Genomic DNA, 16,292 nt, shown 5'->3' with positions numbered 1-16,292 from the left:
AGAGTGGCGTTGAGGTAATTTGTGAGATCATCAGGTGAGGTAGAGGCTGGTTCCAGGGGGAGAGCAGTGGAGAGCAGATCAGAGAGTTGGAGGGGGTCGATAGATTTAGTATTGCGGAATGTTATTTCTTGGAGGAGGTGTGGCTGAGGGGTTGGGGATGGAAAAGTGAACTGGAAGAGATTATGGTCTGACAGAGGAAATGGTGATGAATGGATGTTTAATTAATAATTAAAATTGAGTAAAGGTATTTTGAGTCTGAATAGACCAGAGAAGAATAAGATGTCAGTCTGAGCAGACATCTTGTCTACTGTGACCAATAAACCAGTAGTGGACCAGCTTCTGGTGCTGTGTGCAAGTTAATCCAATGCAACATCAGTACAAGTAGACTATAGGCATACTGTCATTCACACCTTTTTCAGAATAGTTCACAAAAGTCAATTGCCAAGAAAGTGCTAGTTAAAAATTCACAAACAATTTTTCTGCATCTAATGTCCGGGTGGGATAGCGGTCTATTCCATTGACGGTTTGAATCCCCGTGTTGGTCATTCATCCCTACAGACAATTGGCCATGTCTGCGGGTGGGAAGCCGGATGTGGTCGGATATGGGATGTGGTCGCTGCACTAGCGCCTCCTCTTGGTCAGTCGGGGTGCCTGTTCAGGGGGAAGGGGGAACTGGAGGGAATAGTGTGATCCTCCCACGCACTACGCCCCCCAGGTAAAACTCCTCACTGTCGGGTGAAATGAGCGGCTGGTGACACCACATGTATCGGAGGAGGCATGTGGTAGTCTGCAGCCCTCCCCGGATCGGCAGAGGGAGTGGAGCAGAGACCGGAAGAGTGGGGTAATTGGCCAAGTACAACTGGGGAGAAAAAGGGGAAAAACAACCTTTTTCTGCATCTACTTGCCCACAATCCCAACTGGTGTTGGGATTGTCCACAGGTGTGTGTCCCTGCTCCGACATGTGAAGGGAGAACAGTTCATCAAACATTTGAGGTGATGACAGAATACATCCATATTCGGTTCGCTTTTTAATCTAGGGCAAAATGAGTGGGACTTTTGGATTCTGTTTGCCAATCGCTCTGCCCTCCAAATATGTTGAATATTGTTAGTAGAGATGACTCATGGTGCAGCCATTATATGTTTAGATGACCTACTTTATTTTGAAATAATATTATGCTAACATCCCTTGGTGCAGATGCCACTTTATCCTTCTCTGACAAAGTTGTCTTTCCTAAAAAGGCTGACCTGAAATTAATTTGCCTGCAAAAAAGCAACTATTTACTGTGTGCCCTGATACAGAATAGGTTTCATCTTTAAATAATGTGTAATTAAAAAAAAAAAAACATAGCAAATTCAAAGCCTGCCAGAATCCATCCCCACAGGTAACACAATGCATACTTTTGCATTTTTGAAAGCAATATAGTCAAATAATAGTTTTTGCCACAGATAACAGAAATATTTTTAACCTTTTTTTCATTGAGTTGAAATACTAATGCATCTGGAATCCCACATTTGGTAATCAAAATGACTCAAAACTTTACGGCTATGTCAGGTGCCCATGTTCCTCATTGGCTCAGTGATCTACAACCAATTGTCACTGGCTCCATCACAATTCAGAAACCACACCCTTCCTGCCACACACCACTAGATTTGGGCATCGTTTGGAAATTTTTGATACTGATACCAAAACCAATACCTCAAATTCGATACGATACCTAAACGCTGCTTTCCCCGATACTATACATTATGAAAACCTTATAGAATTATCGGCAAACTACTTTTCTATACAGTGAGCACCATAATTCATTGACACATTGTGAGCCTATTTATATACATCATCATAAACATAACACTGCAGTCACACCTAAAAGTTAAAACAGGTGAAATCACAGGTCCCTATGCCTTCAATTCATCCCTTTGATTTCAGTATCATTACGTTCTCTGAGTCCTTTGTATGTGTGTGCTTGGGTGTGTCTGTCTAATTCATAGAAATCATTATCAACATTTTTTTCCCTAGTAGGTTACTCATTCTCATTTAGCATTCTTATGCAGGAAGATAAGCATATCAGCCCTTTCTGGCAGGAGATGGGCCCTTTCTACACTAATTGTGTCCCCAGCTGTTGAGAATGTTCACTCAACTGCAGTGGAGGATATTTGGGGACACAAGTACCTAGCACTTCGACCAAACAAGACTGGTAAAGTCTCCTTTCTCTCAAACCACCAGATTGCTGGATTTGTTGAGGTCAACACATTAGGTAGGCTTCTATACAGCTCCAACTCCTTTCTTGCCCTCTCTGCTTCAGTCTGCGCGTTTGTGCTGACACCCTCCATATTTCCGCTGATGGTTAGGGCCCTGTCTTCGTCCTCAGAGTTCACAAAGTGCAGTCAGGGGGGTCAACCTCTTTTCTGGTGGAATCTGGAAAATAAGCAGATGAAAGCAACATGGCTCAGAATGACATCACTCAGACAGAAGACAGTAGAATGCCGCATGGCATTGATATTATCACACAATTCTCCTTAGTTCTTGCATATTCCATGCCATCATCCTCCAGTGCTGGTGCTGCTTCCTCCTCTGCCTGGCCAACATCAGATTGATGTTCCTTTTTAAATGGAAAGAGATGTGTTTATAATTACTTCCATACATAACTGTCTATAGCATAGTCTGTTGGCTTAATATAAAGCAAACCCCTCTGAAGTACCTTTCTCTGGTTCCACAACCGCAAGCAGGCCTCTTCCTCAAACCTTACCCAGACGGCAGCACCCTGGACTTTCCCTTTAAATTGCAGATCCATAGCGGTGGCCTCTTCCAGGAATGCCCAGATATTTGGCTCCTGTTACAGCAAATGACAAGTCAGATTCAAGTAGTGGGGGCAATTCTAGTCGACTAGTATTATTTATTATTACTAGAATTTGCTTGGGTTTCTCTCTACAGGTTCTGACACAGACAACCTGAACTTACTTTGTACCGCTTAGAGAAGTCATTCCAGATCCTCGTCTTCACAGTGGCAGAGAAGGAGTCCTCACCATCTCCCACTTTGAAGTGGGCTTCCAGCTTCTGGATGATCGGCAAAATCTGGCTGCACGTTGGGGTATTCTCAGCTGAAACAGCAAGAGTTGACGTGTACAGGACTCACATTATACCAACCAAGTCCTCTGCCTTCTTAAGGTCCTGGTCAGTGATTTTGTCCAGTCTGAAAGAAAACATACAGCAACACATACAACACACACAAACAAAAACACAGCCTTTTGTACAGTAGTCTAGCATATAAAGCGTATTACTCTCCAAACATAAAAAAGCCTCTACAACAACCTTACTTATCGCTTTCCATCAATCTTCTCAGGCGAGGGTCCGTACAAGTTGCCTGAATGGCAGGATACTGCTCACTGAACCTCTCGACCATCAGGAACAGTGTATTCCATCTGGTCTTCACATCTAACACCAGTCTGTGCTCAGGAAGGTCTAAAACATAAAAACATTAGTTAGCTAGTATATTTATCTTCATAAATATAACTCTGTTATTATTGAATATAATAATGGATACATACTTAGGAGGCGTTGTTTTTCTTTGAGGACTGATTTTGCCAAGACTGCTCTCTTCAGCCACACTACCACCGTGCGGATTCGGGCAGCCCACCTGGCAACACTTTGCTCTGAGTAGGGCTTCTGTGCTGCGAGGTTTAGGCAATGAGCAAAGCAAGGCAACTTCAAGTAGCTCATTATCCTGGCTGCCACTTCCATGTTCGTGGCATTGTCCATGGTGATCACCACCACCTGTTAGATGGAATAAGTAGGAGACACATTACATCACACTGAACAGACTGTTAGATGCCAGATTAACAAACTTATTAGAATGTCAGAATGATAGTTTGGTGGATAACCAGATTGCTCACTGTCAACTTTCTGTTCTAATATTCATATTCACCTTCTCTTTGAGGTTAAACTCATTGAGTATAAGGCTAACTTCTGCAGCCACATTCACTCCTGTCTGCACTTTGTAGACAGGTTTGGTCTGCAGAACTCTCTCTGTGACCTTGCCTGTGCCTGGCTGTATAAAGTAGGCTGTAACTGAGAGGTAGTGGTTCTGTGCTATGCTTGTCCATCCATCACAGGTCAGCGCTACTTTTACATTACATTACATTACAGTCATTTAGCCGACGCTTTTGTCCAAAGCGACTTACAATAAGTGCGTTTAACGTGGGAAATCAGAAGAACTACTAGTCAACAGAGGTCATAAGTGCATCTAAACAAGCATCTAAGAGCAAAACCAGTGCTAAAGTAAAAGTGCAAGAAAGATTTTTTTTTTTAAATGAGTGAATACAATAAGTGCTAAGAACAAGTAACAGGGTAGTAGTTCTTAAAGAGGTGATTTTTTAACCTGTGCCGAAAGATGGGCAGCGACTCTGCTGTCCTGACATCAGTGGGGAGTTCATTCCACCACTGTGGGGCCAGGACAGAAAAGAGCCGTGACCAGGTTGATCGGCAGCAGGGGCCTCTGAGCGACGGGGCAACCAGGCGTCCAGAGGCAGCAGAGCGAAGTGGTCCGGCGGGGGTGTAGGGCTTGACCATGGCCTGGAGATAGGAAGGAGCTGTTCCTTTCACTGCCCTGTAGGCTAGCACCAGAGTCTTAAACTGGATGCGAGCAGCTACTGGGAGCCAGTGTAGGGACATGAGAAGGGGAGTTGTGTGGGAGAACTTAGGGTGGTTGAACACCAGGCGAGCTGCAGCTTTCTGAACAAGCTCCAGAGGTCTGATGGCCGACACTGGTGCGCCAGCATGGAGGGAGTTGCCGTAGTCCAGCTGGGAGATGACCAGAGCCTGGATGAGCACCTGTGCCATCTCGTCGGTGAGGAAAGGGCGAATCCTCCTGATGTTATAGAGGAGAAATCTGCAGGAGCGAGCAACTGATGGCAACGTTTTCAGAAAATGACAGTTGGTCGTCCAGGATCACACCCAGATTCCTCACAGTCCGAGTTGGCATCACCACGGTGTTCTCATGGTGATGACCAGGTCTCGGTGCGGGCAACCTTTCCCCGGGAGGAACATCAGCTCTGTCTTGTCCAGATTGAGCTTCAGGTGGTGTGTCACCATCCACTCCGAGATGTCAGTCAAACACGCAGCAATGCGTTTCTCTACTTGTGTGTCAGAGGGAGGAAAGGACAAGATCAGCTGGGTGTCATCGGCATAACAATGGTACGAGAAGTCATGCGAGTGATTAACAGAACCCAGGGATGTCGTGTACAGGGAGAAAAGGAGAGGACCCAGAACCGAACCCTGTGGAACGCCTGTAGTCAGTCTGCGAGGCTCCAACACAGATCCCCTCCATGTCACCTGGTAGGAGCGACCTGTCAGGTAGGTTGCAAACATTGAGAGTGCAGAGTCTGTGACACCCAGCCCCTCGAGGGTAGAGAGGAGGATCTGGTGGTTCACTGTGTCGAATGCAGCTGACAGATCCAGGAGTATCATGACAGAGGAGAGAGAGTTTGCTCTCGCAGAGTGCAGCGGTTCTGTTACTGCAAGGAGGGCCGTCTCTGTCGAGTGACCCACCCTGAACCCAGACTGCTTGGGGTCCAGGAGGTTGTTTTGGTGGTGGTACAAATAAAGTTGGTTAAAGACAGCATGTTCGAAAGTTTTGGATAGAAAGGGTAGAAGGGAAACTGGTCTGTAGTTTTTGACGTCAGAGGGGTTAAGTGATGGTTTCTTCAGAAGGGGGGTGACTCTAGCAGTCTTGAAGGCAGATGGAAAGCATCCTGCCTGGAGGGAGGTGTTGATGAGGTGGGTTAGATAGGGGTTCAGGTGCTATAGACTGAAGAAGATGGGAGGGGACCGGGTCAAGGGAGCATGTGGTGGGGCGACTGGCTGTGATGAGGTTTAGAACCTCGTCGGGGGAGAGGGGAGCGAGGTGGGACGTGGAGAGGTAAGGGAGGGTGCAGAGGGTGGGATAGTGCAAGCAGCATTAATTAAGTGGTGAGAAAAGGAGGCTCTGATGTCATTTACCTCCTTGTCAAAGAAGTTAGCGAAGTCATCAGGGAGAAGGGAGGAAGTAGGAGGAGGAGGTGGGGGTTGAAGAAGTGTAGAGGAGGTTTCAAAGAGTTTCTTAGGATTAGAGATAGAGGATAAGATTTTAGACCAAAAGAAGGCAGCCTTAGCAGGAGAAAGGGAGGAGGAGAAAGTGGAAAGAAGAGACTGGAAGTTGAGAAGGTCCTCTGGGAGTTTGCCTTTTCTCCATTTGCGCTCTGCCACTCTCAGGCTCCGTCTGTCAGTACGTACTGAGTCGGTCAGCAAAGGGGCAGGTGGAGTTGGGTGTGCAGGCCTGGAGGTGAGAGGACAGAGGACAGATTGTCCAGAGAAGAGGAGAGGGTAGAGAGAAGAAGATCAGTAGCAGTGTCAGGGGGTAGGAGAGAGAAAGATTCAGGTGTAGGGAGGATAGAGGTAACAGAGGAAGAACAATCAGTAGTGGAGAGAGAGCGGAGGTGTCTACGGGTGGAAACCGTGTGGGTAGGGGAGGGGCTGAGGGGGGTGAAGAGAAGGAGAGAGAGTAGGACATGAAATAGTGGTCAGAGAGCTGGAGGGGAGTAACAGAGAGATTGGAAATAGGACAGTGTCTAGTAAAGATAAGGTCCAGCTGGTTGCCGGCCTTGTGGGTAGGAGGAGAGTGAGAGGTGAAGGTCAAAAGAGGAGAGGATCTAGCTTGTTAGTGTGGATGTTGAAGTCACCGAAAAGGATAAGTACAGAGTCATCAACAGGGAAGTGCGAGACAAGTGTGTCAAGCTCCTCCAGAAACTCACCAAGGGGGCCTGGTGGGCGATACACAACCACGATGGTGAGTTTGACTGGATAAGAGACAGTAACAGCATGAAATTCAAAAGAGGGTGGAGAAAATTGTGGAATGGAAACAAGAGAGTATTTCCATTTCAGGGAGATTAGCAGGCCAGTACCACCACCCCGCCTCCCAGCTCTGGGAGTGTGAGAAAAAGAGTACACATCAGGCAGAGCTGCGGGTGTGGTAGTGTTTTCTGGCATGATCCAGGTCTCAGTTAGAGCAAGAAAGTTGAGGGAGAGCAAGGACGCGTAGCCTGAGATAAACTCAGCTTTCGGCACTGCAGACTGGCAATTCCAGAGCCCTGCCGTCACCACTTGCTCAACATGAGTGGAGAGAGTGGGATAGATGAGATTGGTAGGGTCACAGCGCCTAGGAGTGACCCAGAGTCTATGCCAGCCCCGGGAAGAGGAAAGGACAGGAATGCAAAGGAAACACATAGTCTATACTAGGTACACAAAATACAGATGACTGACCGGATCTAAAAAGAGCAGTCCGTGCTTGACGAAGTCTTGGCTCGAAAAAGTCGCGCTTGCCTTTATTCACTCTAGCCTTCATTCAACCTAGGCTTGTTTGCCTGACGCTTGGAAGCTAATGCTTCCAAGTAGCAGCAGTGATTTGAAGAACACTGATTGCTAATTGTCTGCCATGAGTGCAGGCCACACCCTGACCACTTAACACCCAATTGGCGAAAGAGGTACACTGAGAATAGGCTTATTGCCCAGAAACTGGACACTTATGTAAAACGCTATCAAACCTCACACAATACTATTAAAACTGCAAACAGCAAGTTACCAAGGAATATATTTATAAGCTAAAAGGATAACTAAGTCAAAACAGCTAGGCAACAAGAAACATTTAAGGACACACTAGGTGAAAAACAGCTACAGCTAGAATAAGTAAATAAGACAAGTAAGTAAATCCTTCACCTCCCTCAACTCCTTGTGCACTCTCTCCCTCTCTACCTTGCCCCACGCTGGTGTCAGAGGGTTTGACAGTATGTCTCTGGAGGGGGGCTGGTAATGGGGATTGAGGGCTGCTACCGTCTCTCTTAATAAAACAAAGGGAAAAAAGAACGGTGTTACAGTCAGACTGTTCATTCAGAAGCAAGTAGAAGTACTAACCATGTATTTACCGTTACTTTTCCTAGTAGATCGTTGCAAACGTAACTTACCTAAAAGATGGAGATTCAACTGTATTGAAGGGCTGCAACCCCTTAACTACGAAGCGGGTTACAGCCCGGTGACATTCCTCTCTCTTTTCTTTCCTCATCTTAGCATTGGTACTAGCCAAAGAGAATGGAGTCACGGAGACTTGACTTGGCTCGACTTGGCGATCTACACTACTGCAGGCTTGGAGTAGGGACGAATGAAATAGGAGATAAAGCCAGAAAAATGCAGAGCTAACGTTATCTCTTTTTTTTACCTCAGACTGCTAACTGTTAACTTAAGTTAGCTAGTGCTAGCTACGTTAGCTTCATTTTTATAACCTAGCGTAGCCAATGTTCTATGACGTTAGACTAGCTTCATTTCCTTTTTACCTCAGTCAGACTGCTAACTTTAGCTAGCTTCATTTTTTTTAACCCTGACTGCTAGCTAGCGAAACAGAACCAGAAACACTTGACAGAACCGTCCTTACCTATTTCATCATTGCTAGCAGTGGCACCAGAAGACCCAGCAGCAGACATCCCAGAGCTAACGTTAACGTTGGCAGCAGCACGGACGTTATCAAACACAGCAGTTGTCCACTCGTAAATTTATCCCATGCGTGATCAGATGTTTCATCATATTCGACGTATTCCCAGACTTGCATTTGATGATCGCTTGGCAGCGGTTGCATTTTACTGCATTAGGTTTGCTGTCTATTTTTACAAAGTGTAGCCACGCTTCGGAATGCATAGTAGCTCACTGAATCTTGCCTGCCAGTTTTCAACTCCAACCAGTCACGAGACGCACACGCATACCAAATATCTTCATACTGATTTGTCAGTCAGTCGCCTGTGTACAACAACGCCGGCAGTGATTGGCTGGCTGCAATAGCGTTCACGTCGTCTATCGTAAAGTATCAAAATTTGGCACCGTTTTTTTCCAAAGAGTTTGATAATCGGTAGGACCGAGATATATCGGTCGGTGCCATATGGGCACCGTTTTCGATACCCAACCCTACGCATCACAGCACCGATTATTTTTTATTTGTTTTTTAAATTACAGCCCTTAATTACAGCTGTATGTCTTTTTGATAGGGGTGGGACAAAATATCAATGCGGCAATGCATCGCGATACTTCCTCGCGCGATGCGTAATCGATTCACTGGCATCAGATCAATGCTTTTGTTAAAACATGCAAGCGTTTAAATGGATTCCCCCATCTGTTACCATTTATCTTACCAAAGTCACTATTTCAAGAGTTCTTGTGGTGGCGCTAATCAAATGAACGAGGGTAAAATACGTGAACGGAAGAAGCATGCGTGCGACCCTTGCGTGAAGAAGCTAGCTCAAATGGCTGATAGTGGGAGAGAAAAGACAATCAGAGACGCACCGGCTTGTTACAAGTCCACAGTATGGGCCCACTTTGGGTTCCACGACAGTGATCAGGGGAAGGACAAACTAGACAAAAAACATGTAATCTGCAAAAACTCTTGTAAAACTCAAGTACACTGGGAACACCACCAACCTCCACACCCACCTGCTTCGCCATCATCCCGAGCTCCTCAAGAAAAAGGATACCCCTGCTGGAAGTAGTCACACAGCACTGGAAAATATGTTCAAGTCAAAGTTTTCCTTTACCTCGCCGAGGGTTACGAGCATCACAAAGTCAATCGCTGGGTTTATTTGCAAGGATCTTTGCCCGTACAGCGTTGTCGAAAATATAGGTTTTCGCCACATGGTTAAAACACTAGAACCAAGGTACGAGATACCATCTCGAAAATATTTCACCGACAAAGCTATTCCAGCGATGTATGCAGAAACGAGAGCAAAGGTGGAGGATGCACTTCAACCGGCTGAGAGAGTTGCACTCTCCTGCAATGGGTGGACTTCATGGGCCACCGAGTCATTAGTGACCATCACCGCTCATTTTATTGACAACGGGTGGGAGATGAAATCTTACGTTCTTCAGACTAGGGTGATGAATGAGAGCCACACTGGTGCTCATATGGCAGTAGTGTTACAGAAAGCTACAGAGGAGCGGAAGCTTACTGAAAAAGACCCAGTGGTCATTACCGACAACGCACTGAATAAGACTGTAGCTGTTGAGCTGACTGGATATCAGCATATTCGATGTTTTGCGCATATACTGAACCTCACATCACAGCCTGCCCTGAAACTTGACAGCTGTAGCTCGACTGCTTGCGAAGGTCCGGAGGATTTCCGTCTTCTTCCACAGAATCACCACAGCCACCGTTGCACTGAAAAGAAACCAGAGGATGTTTGAGCTTCCTCCACACAAGCTCATAACAGATGTTGCCGTCCGATGGAAGAGCGCCTATGAGATGCTGTCCCAGTTTCTCGAGCAGTAGCCTGCTGTATGTGCTGCCCTCTTATCTCCCGAGGTAGGCCTAAGTTGTGATACTACATTGTTATTGATTAAATGTATTAAAATTTGTATGTATCTAATGTGTTTGTATGTCATATAGATTATGTTTTAATAATGAGGTTGTGAATGATATAGCCTAGCCTAAAATATTAATTCATAATTTCACTGCATTAAAGCTTAGGCAAGTTGAATATTTATATAATTCACATCCTAGTTTTAAATTACTGCAAAAACAGAGCATCATAGCACATTAATTAATATTTTAGGCTATATCTCATTCACAAAATATACATTAAATGAATGTTTTTAATGAAATTTCCATTCTGTCACGTTCTTTCATTAAAGGTAAGAAAGAGTGTCTCTGCCATTTGCACCTTGACTGAGACAGACGTCACAAATGCCGAAGAGGTTGTGCAAGCCCTCAAGCCAATGCTGGTTGCAACAAACATCATGTGCGAGGAGAAGAACCCAACCATTTCTGTCATCGCTCCGCTTCATGCCCCACTTCTGAGTGACACAATCGGAACCATTGAGGATTCCCCCCTTGTCGGAGAGATAACGAACACCATCCATCGAGACCTATCAAAGAGATATGACTCCGCAGAGGAGAAGAACAACCTGTATGTCTCATCAGCCTTGGACCTCGGGTTTAAAACTCTGCTCTTCCTCTCACCACAAGTTATGCAGGAGACATATGCCAAAGTGGTGTCAAAGGCTGCTGCTCTGAAGGTAAATACATCTTGTAAACAGTAGTAGGTCATCTGAATTCTTAGTGTCAGTTGTGACTTTAAACCGTCAGACTATTGCTAGAGAGGCCATCCATATGTCCTATTGATGTGCAAAAAGAAATGTGTGAACATTTTAAATGAATGGAAAAGGTTGACTTGATGTGAAGATTGAACATGTTTTTAGATAACAATGTAAAAGGTTTGCCACTGATTTATTTTCTTACAGGATGCAGACTTGGGGATGGTGAATAATCCTGAAGAGAGTACTACTGAGGAAGGACGCACTGAGCAGAGTGACGACACCTGTGATGACGATGGGAACGATCCTTCCACTGCACATACACCAAAGAAGAGGAAATCTGCACTTTCTGACCTCCTCGGGCAGACGCTCAAGACCACCAGAGCTCCCTTGCTGTCGACTACTTCCATAGCTGAAAAGGAGGTCAGGCAGTACCATGAAGCTCCACCTTTACCACTGACACATGATTCGTTGAATTGGTGGAAATCTCAGGAACAAGGGTACCCACTTCTAGCCAAGCTGGCACAAAAGCATCTGTGTGTCCCAGGGACTAGTGTATCTGCAGAAAGAGTCTTTTCGACTGCTGGTGACATAATCACCGTTCAGAGGAGTGCACTCACCCCTGAGCATGTTGATCAGGTGTGTTCCTGAAGAAGTACATGCAAGTTTAGGAACTGAAATGTGTCCAGCTTTACATAAAGTAATGCAGCATAAAGTAATGCTGATTATGCTTGTTATGCGCTACAGCATGTATTTTTGCATTCATTTGTTTTTTGGGGGGGGTTGTATTCTGTAAAGTACCTACTTTGCACAGCAATGTTCTGCTTTCTGGCAGTTTAGCCTTTTGTTTTATTTTATTCGTCATTCTGTGAAACTGACACAGTGAGTGACTATACAGTGAATAAATACATAATTTCTGTTTTTTGCCTTTTTAGTGGTATTTTTCTTCAGTTACACAGATATCGTGATATATCAGATTAATTAAATCGCAATGCATCGAGAATTGCTGTATCGCTGTATCGTGATTTAATCATAATCGTGGGCAAAGTATCATGACTATCATAATCATGAGCTGAGTGTATCGTCCCACCCCTACTTTTTGACTGGTTGGTCCCTGATGCTCTCTCACTGACTGTGTTTAGGTAGGAACTGCCCGCTACATGGCCCCGGAGGTGCTGGAGTCCAGGGTGAACTTGGAAGATCTAGAGGCTTTTAAACAAATGGATGTTTACTCCATGGCCCTGGTCCTCTGGGAAATGGTGTCACGCTGTCATGCCATAGGAGGTAGGAGCAAGTGTGTGTGTGTGTGTGTGTGTGTGTGTGTGTGTGTGTGTGTGTGTGTGTGTGTGTGTATTGTGAGAAAATCAAAAATTCACTTCCCTTGGATTTCATTACTGTTTGGACAGAGGAAGAGCCATTTTGTTCACAGCTGTGACTTTATTTGTTTATTTATTTGTTTATTTATTAGTTTGTTTGTAAGGGACAAGTCCAGAGTACATTGACAGTTGCAGAAGCAGTGTCCAATGTACTATACATGTGTATGTAGCTGATGCTAATTTCAAACATCAGTCCCTTAGACCATCATTGTCTCTTTGTTTCCATCACTGTTTTGCCCTGTCTCTTTCTGTACCTGTTCTCTATCTGGCTGTCTTTCTATACCTGTCTCTATCTCGCTGTCTTTCTGTACCTGTCTATCTCGCTGTCTTTCTATAACTCTCTCTATCTCGCTGTCTTTCTATACCTCTCTTGATCTCGTTGTCTTTCTATACCTCTCTTGATCTCTTTGTCTTTCTGTACCTCTCTCTATCTCGCTGTCTTTCTATACCTCTCTCTATGTCACTGTCTTTCTATACCTCTCTATCTCGCTGTCTTTCTGTACCTCTCTCTATCCTGCTGTCTTTCTATACTCTCTATCTTGCTGTCTTTCTGTACCTCTATCTTGGTGTCTTTCTATACCTCTCTCTATCTTGCTGTCTTTCTGTACCTCTATCTTGGTATCTTTCTATACCTCTCTCTATCTTGCTGTCTTTCTGTACCTCTATCTTGGTGTCTTTCTATACCTCTCTATCTCGCTGTCTTTCTATACCTTTCTCTATCTTGCTGTCTTTCTATACCTCTCTCTATCTTGCTGTCTTTCTATACCTCTCTCTATCTTGCTGTCTTTCTATACCTCTCTCTATCTCGTTGTCTTTCTATACCTCTCGCTATCTCGCTGTCTTTCTATACCTCTCTATCTCGCTGTCTTTCTATACCTCTCTCTATCTCGCTGTCTTTCTATACCTCTCTTTATCTTGCTGTTTTTCTGTGTCTCTCTTTGCCTCATTCCAGAGGTAAAAAGCTATGAGCCAGCATTTGGGTCTAGGGTGTGTGACCAGCCATGTGTGGACAGTATGAGGGACTTGGTGCTGAGAGACAGAGGAAGACCTGACATCCCCTCAGCATGGATGCAACATCTGGTAAACAACATATCTCTTGTCTTGTCTTGTACTGCTTTGTCTTATTAATCATTATTTCAACAGATCTCTACCTCTCTCTCCGCTTTTGTACCTTCACTGTACCTATCCATTTCTCATTTTTCAAAAAACAATACAAAGGAATAGGTACTCCCAGTGTAATCCCAGCGCTCCCTCTCTCTTTCAGGGGACGAGTGTTTTGTGTGCCACCATCACAGAGTGCTGGGATCACGACCCTGAAGCCAGGCTCACTGCTCACTGTGTGGTGGAGCGCATCAACGCCCTTGAACAGGATGTTGAGACAGAAGAAACTGGAGAGGAGAGAAGACAGCACGAGGAGGAGGAGGCAGGAGGAGAGGATGGGGGGGAGCAACGACAAGCAGTGAAGACAGAGGAGGGAGAGGAGGCAAGAGAGAAGGACCCAGAGACAACAAACTACAGCCACATTTACAGCGTACAATCAGAGGATCCTCCCTCCTCCTCTTCTCCCCCTGCGCCCTCCCTCGATTCCTTTGATAGTGATGTTCCTCCTTCTCCCTCCTCTCCACACTCCTCCTTCGCTCCTCTCTCTTCCTGCTCCTCCTCTACCCTCTCCACCTCACTCTCAGAGCCAAACATTGCCAGAGGACGTGACCGTGGGAGCTCCGGGGTCTGCAGGGCCGGCCCCCAGCCCGAGGTTCCTCACCCTGAAGAGACATGATGCCCTGGCTCACTGTGGATCTGTGGTCTAAGCAACATACCTCATTTGCTGTTTGTATAGATGTTTGTACAGATGTAGGCACTTAAGACTGGCTATGCTTGCCTGGTGTTTACCTGGTCACCTTAAATCAGTCTTTTGCAGCAAATGCAAACTGGCAGTTATCTCTGTAGCGTGAGAAAAGGCCCAGCTGAGATTTGCCTTGAGAGGATAAAATCTGTGCAACAGAGCAGTAAACTATCAGGAAATCTAGCCACTCGAGTCACAAGACTTGGACTTGAGGTAGACTCAAGTCACAAATTTGTTGAATTTAGATTTGACTTGACAAAACTCAAAAAAACTTGCAACTCGACTTTGACTTTAACACATAACTCATGACTTTACTTGGAGCCTTTTGACTTGAAAGACTCAGTGCCGTCTCCAAACCCAGAGACAAAAGTGCTTTTAAAAAGTGTGGCCAATAAACTCTTTATTTCCATTATTACAGATCCACTTTGAATCAACCCATAATAAATAAAAAACATTAATGATTTGCATAAATGTTATTATATTAAATTGCTGACAGTTTGAATTGCCGTGAAATTCGATGAGGAGTGCATAATGACTTGTTTAAGACTTAAAACTCAAAGTTTAGGACTTGGCACTTGACTTGGAGCTTGAGTACCAAGACTTGAGACTTACTTGTGACTTGGAAGACAATGACTTGGAAGACAATGACTCAGCCCCACCTCTACTCTGATCTATTTATTGCTATATATAACCAGTAAAACTACATACAATTTGAAATTCCCCCATTGTAGATGGCAAGAGTTTTGTTCCACAATTGAAAAGGTTTTATGTTTTCCATTGATACTATAAATGCGGTGATTTTCTCTTGAAACATAGCACATCAGGACCAAACATTATTATATAACTGGACAAGCTGTTCTTTGGTGACTAACTGGAATGGTAAATGACTGACGCAGGAGAACAGAAATGACCAAAGACACATTCGGTATCTGTGCCTTGAGTTTGAAATGCTCACCTTGTCAACACAGGCCCATTATTTCCTTTTATTAACATGCTTCTGCACTCAAATCATGAACTGGGACTCTTGACTCGTCTCCAAACTGAAATTATGAGAAGTACCCAGTGCAAAAGGTGGGTTTGCGGGGCAGGTGTCATTAGTCGTGTGCATTGCATCCTGCAGACGGGTTCTGTTAAGGAAATATGAAATTTTGTTTTGTTTTATGAAAATGTTTTCCAATTAATGGAGCTGGTCTCCCACTGCTGATGTGACGTCATTCCTCAATAGCGACTGTGATGGCTTGTTGTATCTTATCTGTGTGAGAGGGAGCTGCTCCCCTACCCTGTGTGAGTAAATCTTTGGTTAAATGTAAACAGGACAGTGAACGTAATTTTCTACCATCTGCAGCACACATCTGTCCTCGTCATGAGTCTAAAAAAAAAGAAAAAAATCTGCTATGTAATTAGTTGCTAATTGGACTGTTTGCACTTAGTATGTAAATCTAACTTGTGTACTCAGATAACTGCACACACACACACACACACACACACACACACACATGGTGCAATACTTTCAGTGTCATAAATAAATGTACCAACCAGCTCCCAATCCCATGTGTATGTGTGGTCTCCCAAAGAAGGACCCCATGGCCTAGTCAGTGATTTAGCTTAAGTTAATTAGCTTCAGTGACTTAGCTTAGTTAAACTAAGTCACTATTCAGTGACTTAGCTTAAGTGACTTAGTGACTTAGCTAAGTCACTTAATTAAGCTAAGTGACTTAGATTAATTAAGCTAAGTCACTTAAGGCTTTTGACAGCAGCCGCCCAACAGGAGAGATGTTTGTTAGACAAAAGAGAGGGTTGCAAACTGACATTTGAATGTCTAAATCATCGTCATGCTGGATATTGTCTTTTTATCACTGAGGCAGCCAAAACCTAATGCATAAACGCTAGATACCACTCGGTTTCCATTTATGTTGACTGACAGCTGTGGGAGGGGTGAAACAACCAAGCTACATCAACTTTAAAGGCGCCATTT

At 44.7% G+C, this 16,292-nt stretch overlaps 1 protein-coding gene across 2 annotated transcripts in view; it reads left to right on the top strand.

Moving 5' to 3' along the window:
• The window catches only part of tgfbr2l (transforming growth factor beta receptor-like), a 68,248-nt gene extending 52,398 nt beyond the window's left edge, over nucleotides 1-15,850 (top strand). For both annotated transcript variants that reach the window (XM_056289560.1, XM_056289561.1), the window contains exons 6-8: nucleotides 12,241-12,382; nucleotides 13,427-13,554; nucleotides 13,739-15,850. In XM_056289560.1, coding sequence (XP_056145535.1) covers nucleotides 12,241-12,382; nucleotides 13,427-13,554; nucleotides 13,739-14,251 — 783 coding nt within the window. In that variant the 3' untranslated portion in view covers nucleotides 14,252-15,850. The remainder of the gene's footprint in view (nucleotides 1-12,240; nucleotides 12,383-13,426; nucleotides 13,555-13,738) is intronic.
• Nucleotides 15,851-16,292: the final 442 nt, after the last annotated feature.

The sequence above is a fragment of the Lampris incognitus genome, chromosome 11 (genome assembly GCF_029633865.1).
Source record: "Lampris incognitus isolate fLamInc1 chromosome 11, fLamInc1.hap2, whole genome shotgun sequence".
NCBI lineage: Eukaryota > Metazoa > Chordata > Actinopteri > Lampriformes > Lampridae > Lampris > Lampris incognitus.
Note: the sequence above shows the minus strand (reverse complement) of the source record. Positions and strands in the feature narration are given on the sequence as shown.